Here is a 10,790-nt window from a genome sequence, read left to right as displayed (position 1 = left end):
ATTTGTTTAATTTTAACCTATTAAAATAAATTAAACAACCATATTAGCCACACACACACATATATATATATATATATATATCGTTTTAAATTAAACTATATACCATATAAAAGTACATAAATATTTTAAATTTTGAAGATTTTTTCTTGATAAAAGCTTTTAACAAATATTGACAACTTAATTTCTAAAAAAAGTTTAAATTACTAAAACTATTAATCACACAATGAAAATTTTGTTATTAGTAATTTAAAGTTTTTGTTATAACAGGTACAAATTCAAAAATAATCATATGAGTAGAAAACATCATTTAATAAATATTAATATTTAAAATATATTATATGTATGTTATATTATTTAAATTTAATTATGTACCATATCAAAAAGAAAAAATGTAGTTTGGATTAATAAAATTTATTTATATGTTCACACCAATAAATAATTACTGACTTTTTAATTATCCAATATATATTTATTATTTCATAATATATAAAAATCATATAATCCATAAAATAATTTTTGTATAAAATGTTGATTCTGTGCAAAACACGAATTTTAACTTAGTTTATATCATAATAAATCAGCGTTAAAATAAAAGAAAAGATGGTTACAATGAACAAATAATAATAGTTGGAAAGATGTATATTTGGTGAGTAGTCATACTAAGTTTAGACTAAAATTATGTTATTTTATTCGCGGAAATTGCTTGGAATTTTCAAGAGGCCGTTTCGGATTTGAGTTCCTGTCTTCATAGTCAAAGAAGAAAAATCAATCTATAATAGTCCTTTCGTGATTATAATTGAGCTGCAATAGAACTCGTCTTCAGGAGCTTACTCTAGTTGTTTTCCTCTGTCGGCCATGAAGTGTTTAGGAGTATCTACATGTTTGATGCTTAAGATGAACTTATTAGTATCTGTGGGTTCCTTTTCTTAATTTCTTATTTATTCTTCGAAATCTTTTACGAAATCCTGGGAGGTTAATCTATCTACCGAGGAGGGCGCTCCCGATCTTCCTATAGACCAAAATAGTTATGATAGCTGCATTATTTTAGCATTCATATCCCAGTGATTTATCAGAGTCATGTGTTATCTTCCTGTCAATCTTCTAACGAAGTGATTTGCATTTCCTATCTTTTATTTAGTTAGACAAAAGATGTAACGGGTGGACCAATTCAACTTAGAGATATAAATCCTTTCTTTCCTTTTCTTTCAACGAAACTGTGAAACGAGACGTGGCAAGTAGGAAGTGGCTACCAAAAAAAAAAAGTAATGTTTCTAAAGACTTTCTTGCCAAAGTATTTGGATTCACACGCTATTTTGACTACGGCTGGTTGACACTTGACACTGACAGTGTTAACTTGGAGTCAACTCTTATAATCGATCTTGAGCAAGATTTAACCAAGACAACTAAACACCACTTTTTCGACAGATCAGTTGGAAGAAAAGAGATCCCAAGAGGTGACTATTGTTTTTATTTCTTTAGTTTTCTCATTTCTTGTCAAGGAAAGTGCTTTGATATATTGCATTTTGCAAATCTTCTTTTATCTCAATTAGTTCATGTCTCTTTAGAAAGTTATGAGTACACTAATTCTGTAAATTTTTCCAAGAAAATATGATCTAAAACATAAACTCCCCGTCCTGGATTTCCTCTAGTGATTATTGATATAAATATACTATTTCTACTTCCATGGTTAAGCAGGAGACATATGGCTGAGACACTTTTGTCGTTTGGAGTTCAGAAGCTTTGGGAGCTTCTTGCCCGAGAATCTGATCGATTTAAGGAAGTTAACGAGCAACTTACTGTACTGAAAAGTGATGTCAACTTGCTTAGGTCCTTCTTAACAGATGTAGATGCCAAGAAACATGCAAGTTCAGTGGTTAGAAACTGTGTGGAAGAGATCAAGGAAATCGTTTTCGACGCTGAGGATGTAATCGAAACATTTATTTTGAAGAAAGATCTTGGACAAACAAGTGGAATCAGGAAGCGCATCAGAAGACTTGCTTTCACCATAGCGGATCGCAGGGAACTTGTGTCTCAAATGGAAGGCATAAGTAAGAGAATCTCCAAGGTGATCCGAGATATGCAAAGTTTTGGGGTGCAACAGATGATTGTCAATGGCAGCGGGTATTCAGACACTATCCAAGAAAGACAAAGGGAGATGAGACATACTTTTCCTAGCGACAACGAAAGCGATCTTGTGGGTTTGGAGGAAAAGGTGAAGAAATTGGTTGGCTATTTGGTAGAAGAAGAGAGCATTCAAGTGGTTTCTATATGTGGAATGGGTGGTATTGGCAAAACTACCCTGGCTCGCCAAGTTTTTAGTCATGAGATGGTTAAGAAACATTTTGATGGAGTTGTGTGGGTTTGTGTGTCACAACAGTTTACACGAAAATATGTGTGGCAGACTATCTTTCAGCGGTTTAGTTCCAATCACGATGAAAACAGAGGGTCCGATATGACTGAAGATGAGCTTCAAGACAAACTTTTTCGACTACTCGAAACTAGCAAATCTTTGATTGTCCTGGATGATATGTGGAGAGAAGATGATTGGGACAATATAAAGCATGTGTTTCCACCAACAAAAGGTAAAACATCTGCTGTTTGTTGTTATTATCTTTTCTAAAAATTGATTTATGAAAATATATATATATAGAGCATTGCAAGACACATTCTGGCGATATATTTTCTTTGTTTAGGAATTATAACTTGAGAAATATATCTCAGGATGGAAGGTATTATTTACTTCTCGCAACGAGAACGTTGCACTACGCGCAGATCCAGAATGCGTAACTTTCAAACTAAAGTGCTTAACCCCAAAAGAAAGTTGGACACTTTTTCGAAGGATAGCTTTTCCTAGGAAAGACACATCAGGTAATACGTAACAACAACTAACCTCTCTTTTGTATGTCTTGTTGCATTACATCTTTATCTTAAATCCCAAATATTACGTGGGATGTTGTGCAGAGTTTAAGGTTGATGTAGACATGTTAGAGATGGGCAAGAAAATGATAAAACATTGTGGAGGACTACCATTGGCTGTCAAAGTGTTAGGAGGCTTGTTAGCTGCCCAACCCACTTTAAGTGAGTGGAAAAGGGTTTATGAGAATATTGGATCTCACTTGGCAGGAAGAACTAGTTTTAATGATGGATATTGCAATTCAGTTCATAGTGTACTGTCTCTAAGCTTCGAAGAGTTGCCTACTTTTTTGAAACATTACTTCCTCTACCTCGTCCATTTTCCCAGAGATTATCAAATCAGTGTGGAGAATTTATCCTATTATTGGGCTGCAGAAGGAATACCAAGGCCGAGTTATTCCGAGGGAGCAACAATTGAAGAAGTCGCAGAGGGGTACATAGCAGACTTGGTGAAGAGAAACATGGTTATTTCTGAAAAAAATGCTTCTACTTCAAAATTTGAAACATGTCACTTACATGACATGATGAGAGAAGTTTGTCTGCTTAAATCTGAAGAAGAGAATTTCCTACAAATTGTTCACGGTTCATCATCGTCAACTGCATGCTCTAAATCTCATCGTAAATCTCGCAAACTCGCTGTACATCGGGCTGATGAAACATTTAGTATGGAGAAGGAAGTGTATAGTCCAAACCTTAGGTCTCTCTTGTTTATTTGGGGTTCAGACTGGAGGGCGTCAGGTTTATTCTTTGACAGGCTAAAAATGATGAGGGTTTTGGATCTCTCTAGAGCGCATTTTGAAGGAGGGAAGATACCATCTAGCATTGGAAAACTCATCCATTTAAGATATCTAAGTTTATATAAAGCACATGTATCTCGTCTACCTTCTTCAATGCGGAATTTGAAGCAGCTGGTCTATTTAAATTTATGCTTATATGCGAGATATCCAGTTTATGTGCCAAACATTTTTAAAGGCATGCAAGAATTGAGATACCTTTCATTACCTTCAGGGAGAATGCATGATAAGACAAAGTTGGAATTAGGTAACCTGATCAACTTGGAGACGTTGAAGTTCTTCTCAACAAAGCATAGCAGTGTGACGGATCTTCACTGTATGACAAGACTAAGGAATCTCTTAATCATATTCAACCAAGAGGGGTGTACTATGGAAACGCTATCTTCGTCTTTAAGTAAACTGAGACATCTGGAAAGTCTTAACATAGATTACAATCACTTCAAGGTTTTTGCTCCAACAAATGATGAAAATGGATTTGTTTTGGATTGTATTCATCTAAAAAAGCTGGAGTTGTGTATATACATGCCAGGGTTACCTGATGAGAAGCACCTTCCTTCTCACCTTACAACCATATCTCTAACTGGTTGTCGTTTGAAAGAGGATCCAATGCTGATTCTAGAGAAATTGTCACACTTGAAAGAGGTTGATTTAGGGAAAAGATCATTCTGTGGGAAGAGAATGGTTTGCTCGAGGGGTGGGTTTCCTCAGTTGCAGATGCTATTATTTCTTGGATTACATGAGTGGGAAGAGTGGATAGTAGAAGAAGGTTCAATGCCCCTTCTTCATACTCTCGATGTTAGTTATTGTGCAAAATTAAAGGAGGTTCCTAATGGGATACAATTTCTCACTTCTTTAAAAGATCTGTGTATGGGAGAGGAATGGAAGAAGAGACTATCAGAAGGAGGAGAAGATTATTACAAAGTCCAACACGTCATTTCTGTTCGGTTTGGAGGGAAAGCTTGATTTTATACTAGGTAAAATATTATAACCACACATCTAAAAATTTGAGAGGAAAATTTGTTGTCTTGATGAGTTTGTTGTGTGTAATCAGGACCTACAATTTATGTCTTCATGTCTGCAGGGGGATTATCCGGCGTCGATTAGGAACCTTAGCCTCACCGACTGGATATTGTCTCCATCCACTAATTAACGCTCATCGTCCACTAATCATCGCTTTTCCATCGTCCAGGTCATTGATATGACCATCGATCTATCACCACCATCCAAGTAAGGTCCCAGCTCCAATCAATGGCAATGGCAGGTAGCAGTGTCCATAGCCAGCCCTAGGCTAAAGCTGGTAAAACCCATGCTTTAGACACCAAATTATGTTATAGTTTTAAGGGGCAGCAAAATTGTTAAAGTTCATGGTTCGGAATATTACTTTAAAGTAAACATGGAGTGTTCGAAGTCTTAAATGTACACATCACATGCTAAACATCACATGCTAAACAGGTGAACATATTCTATGTGTTTCTTATGTGTATTAATTTTCTTACTACTGCATTAACCAACATTCTAGAGTTTTCTCTGCAGCCCTTTGTTTTTTTCTTATCACAATTTTCCCGGGTTGTCTATTTCTTAGGTTTTGGACTAAAAGAGGCTATGATCCACGGAAAGGTCATGAGTCTCGTGTGTGAATTGTGTCTCTCTCTATAAACATTCATTTAAAATGAATGGTATGTGATATGGTAAAGTAGAATTCTCATTTTATGTACCTTCAAAATCAGACTAGAACAGAAAAGTTTGTCAAATCTCTTCCTTTTTTCTGCATCCAGTCTGCAGGTGTATGTTAAACCTTTATACCTCGAATTCTTTTTTTTTGAACAACTTTTACCTCAAATTCATTTGTGTATTTTTATCCGATTCCAAAGAATGGAGTCAGGGTTCCACCTGAATTAAGGGGGTATTGTGATGCCAATTCAACTAACAAGTAAGCGTTTCCTATTTTCTTATAAGCTCATTCCTTTTTCTATTGAAAATGGGACAAAAACATAAAAAAAAAACATTATAACATTTATTTGAAAGTATTGATCAGTGGTGAAAATATATAAAAGGATGGGAAGTGTGTCCAAATTCTCCAGAAACCACTTAGATACAAATTATACAAAGAAAAAAATTAAAAATTTGGAAACATTTAAACAACCAGCACATATGCTCTATTAACAAATTCATAAATAATAAGTTACTAGGTTAAAAGTCGTGCCTTGTGCAGAATAATCATTGTGTATATGAATTCCTTTAACGTATTACTGCCTCTATTCCTAAAAGATTCATGTTATAGTTTTTTTCACACTTATTAAGAAAACATATAATATTGTATTTCTCAATACATTGTTTTTCTTAATTAACTATTTCCAATAAATTTTTAACCAATGATATTTTATTAAACCAATTGTATTTTTTTAAAAGTACAAATTTTCATTAGTTAATGTATTGAAAATGTAAAAAATCTATCTTTTTGAAACAATTTTTTTTTCTAAAACATGGATCTTATAGGAACGGAGGGAGTATTATTTTTTATTTTTATATATTATGAAATAATAAAATAATAAACATATATTAAATAATTAAAAATTCAGTAACTATTATTTATATAATTAAATTGGCGCATGAACATAAATCAAAAAAATAACTCTTGTTTATTTACTATAATTTTATGGTAAATAAATCCAAACATTCACTTTTGTATATTTATATGGTATATAATTAAATTTAATTGATATTAATATATATAGTATATTTTCATATAAGTATATATTAAATAAGGTTTCATACTCATTTTTTTTTATTATCACTTGTATCTTCTTAAATCATTGATAACCAGATTTTCAATATGAAACTTTTAATATTTTTAGTAATTTATAATTATCCTAAAAATTTAATGCAAATTTCAAAATTAAAATATTAAGTTCTCAATTTTTTGTTGAATGCAAATTTTGAAATTAAAAAATTATGTATTTTCTATGGTATACATTTTAATTTACAGGATTTTTAAATTATGTATTTTAATCTGAAAATTTATTAAACAAGACTTTATACTTATATGGTTTGAAGATTATTTGTATTTTGTTATAATAAAAACTTTAATCACTAATCACAAAATTTTCAATATGAAACTTTAACGATTTTAGTAATTTATAGTTATTTTTAATTTAGTTAACTAAATATATTAATTGTAAACTAAAAATTTAAAGCAGGAAAAAAGGAGTTAGAATGAACCATATATAAAAACATTCAAGAGGAGTAAAAAAAAAGTAAAACAACAAACCAGATTAGGGAAAGAAAAATGACTAAAATAAAAAGAAAAAAAGGCACACCAATTTATACATATCTTACATTACTATATTATAAATAAATGTACAATTTTCAATCAAATAATAAATAATGCCTATTACATTTCAAATATAAATTATTATTTTTATTACTGAAGAACATTAAAAATTAAACATCCTACATTAAAATTTTAATAAAATAACAGAAAATAAAGGAACATAATTAAAAAATTGAAAATAATAAACAAATCCACGTGGACAAAAACCTAGTTTTTTTATCAACTGGAGAAAAACCCAGTTCACAAAAAGAAAAGAGGTGGAGAAATAAAGTGCATGAAGGCAGGTACTTATAATCAGAGGCGGATCTACATGCACAGGGGGGGGTCAGCTGACCCCACTAAAATATTGAAAACTAAACTTGTTACACTACTTACGTAAAGAACAAATGGTCAAGTGGTGTTAGTTCTCTAGTACTGACCCCCCTCACGAGAGTTCAATCCTCAATTCTGCACCCATGAACTTTTTTTTTACTTTTCAGTTAATTATTTTGGGCCTAAAAACCTGATTTTGAAGTAAAATATGGGTCAAAAAAAGTTTTTTATTTGTTTTACAAACTTCACCCGCTTTCCATTGTTTTCTTTCTTTTGTTTTAATAAAAACATTTGACCTTTTTTTATTTGTTTTGCCATACTTTTGTTTCAAAACTCTATACAACAACAGTTACACATATTTTTAAAGATTTTTTAACATTATATCTTTTTGTTTTATTGAATATAATTTCCTTAAAAATTAAAACAACTGACAAATCTAATAGTTTATATAGAAGATATTTGAATTAATATTTGAATAAAATTACTTTAAATTAAATTAATTAATTATGACCCCGGTAAAATTAATTTCTGGCTCCGCCACTGCTTATAATAGTTTCAGTTATATATGAATATGACTGTAAAGGGAAATCTTCACCACCTTTGCATTCATTTCATGGCACCCTCTCCACCAAAGCCCATCATTACACTCGTTTGATTACAGTTCATTGTTTCCTAAAATTTATATTTATTTTCTGACACCACAATTAGACTTGGTCACTTTTCATTAACAATTAGTTATGTTACAAAACACTGTTATATACAGATGAAAATGATTAAGTGAGTAGCGTGTACCAAACTAGCCATAATCGATCAACCAATGTAGTTGAAACGTTATTAACAAATTGTAATAACTCCTCGATCAACCAATCTTGTTGTTGATAGTTGTTAAGAAATTAATTGAAATTTCAGTTAATTTTGATAATACAGTCGTAATAAACAACTCATTGTATAACTTTTTCACAAGTTTTATCTGTAGTATTAAAATTATACCAATCTCAGGTACTTTGGCGACGACCGAATTTTAAACATAAAAGTGATTTAAATTCCATAAAGCAATTACACTGAGAAAGTAATGATTCATGTCTTCTCTTTCGGCGAAAACAATTCAAAATAAACAATAATGTATACTAAAAAGGCAGTTCCATTTATTTAGCGGGCTAGGGACTCCCCAAAAAACACACATCATCATAATCATTTTCTTCTCCCAATTGCAATGGCGCCAAGAACAATGGAAACATCTATTCTCATGATCTTCACGGTGGTCGCATTAATGTCCGGCGAGAGAGCCATCGCAGTGGACTGCTCCTCGTTGATACTAAACATGGCTGATTGTTTGTCGTTCGTGACGAATGGTAGTACGGTGGAGAAGCCTGAAGGAACATGTTGCTCAGGTCTCAAGACTGTGGTTAGGTCAGGACCTGAATGTATTTGTGAGGGTTTCAAGAACAGTGCCTCTCTTGGTGTTACTCTTGATCTTGCTAAAGCTGCTTCTCTTCCTTCAGCTTGTAAAGTTGCTGCCCCTCCATCTGCTCGTTGTGGCCGTAAGTTTTCCTTTTACATATTTTACATTGTTGGTTCATATATTTACGGCATTTTGTTGTATCTAGTTTTAAAAATGTTGTGTTTGCAGTCGCTGTCTCTGCATCTCCACCTGCTAGTTCCCCTGGTATGTTCTCTCATGCTTTGTCCGCTGATAGGATATTTTCGGTTCTTTTTTCTGTAAATAGTAGATGTGCACTTAGACAGAGTTCTTTTTAATTTGGTTTGAGAATTTTGATTCGAATTGGTTTATGATTCGGTTAACAACAAGAATTAAAAAGAATGATGTTAGAGATTTGATCAATCCGGAATTTAGTTGGATTTTCTAATTGTTATTTTGAATATTTTTTTTTTGCTTAAATATTTTGAATAATAATGTATAAAGTAACTAAAATCTATTCAAGTAAAATAAGTATGTTATGGTTTATGTTCGGGTATTAAACAAATGCTTTAGATCAAACTGGGGTGCTACGTATATACAACCATAAGTTAAATTCAGTGATACAATTTATACAAAAGATGTTTGAATCATATTGTAAACATCATGATGAATTCGAAATTTGAATACATTTATACATTTATCTGCATATATTTGCGTGCATATATTTTATCCTTCAATTTTTAAATTTAAATGCTTTCATTAAGAGTATTGAAATTTTCCAAATATAGTGTTGTGATTTCTTATCTAATACTCTTATTCCGTTTCAAATCTGGAACCATTTAAGAAAATAGTTCAATATTAAATTGTTTTTGTTTAACTATTAATTTTTTAACATATATTGTTTTTATTAATCAAGTTAAAAAGAAAAGAGACAAATCAATTGAAAAAAAATTGCTGATAAAAGCAAGCTTATTGTGTAACATATTTTTTACTTTAAAATGTCACTGAATATGAATAATGATTTAGCATTTTTGGGGTATGGTGTGAACAGAAATATCTCCCACGGCCGGAGCAGGTGCGCCATCTTCGTCAAGTGAAGCAAATGCGGCAACTCCAGTTCCAGTCCCGGCGGGGAGTTCCGATGCGTCTTTGGTCTCTGTCTCTTTTGCATTTGCTCTCTTTATCGCTCTCATCTCTTCTTCTTTCTATTGAGTTGTTTAGGTCCATTTTATTGCTTCCGTACTTGAGATGTTTTTTTTTTTTGTTCTTAAAATTTGGAGTCACCGATTACATTTTCCTTCCATTTGTTTAATTTTATCAATGAGAATTCTCTTTTTCAATTTAAAAAAAAATATTTTTAGCTTTCTTAATTAGTAAAATTTGTATTATTATAACTCTACTCGGTTTCTAATCTTAAGAGAAGCTCAATCCATTATCAACTATTTCACATATTATCATATCAATAAGATACTAACGAAAATATAACCCAAAAATATACAAACGAATATAAAATACTCTGAGACAAATATTGATATATACTTTAATTTTAGAACGCTTTAAAAATTAATATTTCATTCTTTATTAACCCTATATCTATCTGCGAAGTTATTTTTCACAACCAAAGATGAAGATGGTTTTAGTTTTTGTATGATCTATGGATTTAATGTGGCGTTATTGGCCAAATAGTTATGACAATTTGTACAATTGTCAGACTCCCGTATCGCAAGAGTGTTGCATAACAAGTATTATAGATTTTGTTCACCTTTTTGATCAAATCATACTGAAGTTCTTACATATGTACAAGTATTTCAGCCGCTAAACTATTACTGACTTTGGAAATCAGAAGAAAGGCGCATTCTAGTTTTGAGATTAAAGTCGGGAAAAATCCTTCGATTCCAATAACTTCTGTGAGGCCAACACGGTCTAATATTCCCGTAGTCCACCGGAGGATGACAATAAGTGAATTTATTCATGGCGAGCCTAAAAATTTAATGTAAAGATGCTAGAGAGCATGGTGTTA

The 10,790-nt window shown here is 31.8% G+C and overlaps 2 protein-coding genes across 9 annotated transcripts; both read left to right on the top strand.

Moving 5' to 3' along the window:
• Positions 1-324: 324 nt before the first annotated feature.
• LOC103860387 (probable disease resistance protein At1g59620) lies at positions 325-7,224 on the top strand. 8 transcript variants are annotated; one of them, XM_033287639.1, is made up of 5 exons: positions 325-2,582; positions 2,722-2,868; positions 2,962-3,824; positions 4,567-4,681; positions 4,789-7,224. In XM_033287639.1, exons 1-5 carry the CDS (start codon positions 1,703-1,705, stop codon positions 4,809-4,811), a joined length of 2,028 nt encoding a protein of 675 aa, XP_033143530.1. In that variant the 5' UTR covers positions 325-1,702; the 3' UTR covers positions 4,812-7,224. The 8 variants fall into 8 exon arrangements, 6 of the variants coding, with proteins under 6 accessions (XP_033143530.1, XP_033143529.1, XP_033143527.1 ...); XM_033287638.1 differs by having other exon boundaries at positions 4,759-7,224; XR_004456270.1 differs by having other exon boundaries at positions 2,962-5,159; positions 5,290-7,224.
• Positions 7,225-8,333: 1,109 nt separating this feature from the next.
• LOC103860386 (non-specific lipid-transfer protein-like protein At2g13820) lies at positions 8,334-10,140 on the top strand. The gene is made up of 3 exons (XM_009137980.3): positions 8,334-8,891; positions 8,981-9,016; positions 9,822-10,140. The coding sequence occupies exons 1-3, from the start codon at positions 8,564-8,566 to the stop codon at positions 9,980-9,982; spliced, it is 525 nt and encodes a 174-aa protein (XP_009136228.1). The 5' UTR covers positions 8,334-8,563; the 3' UTR covers positions 9,983-10,140.
• The last annotated feature ends 650 nt before the right edge of the window (positions 10,141-10,790 follow it).

This window comes from Brassica rapa, chromosome A03 (genome assembly GCF_000309985.2).
Source record: "Brassica rapa cultivar Chiifu-401-42 chromosome A03, CAAS_Brap_v3.01, whole genome shotgun sequence".
Taxonomy (NCBI): domain Eukaryota; kingdom Viridiplantae; phylum Streptophyta; class Magnoliopsida; order Brassicales; family Brassicaceae; genus Brassica; species Brassica rapa.
This window is presented reverse-complemented; position numbering and strand designations above follow the sequence as displayed.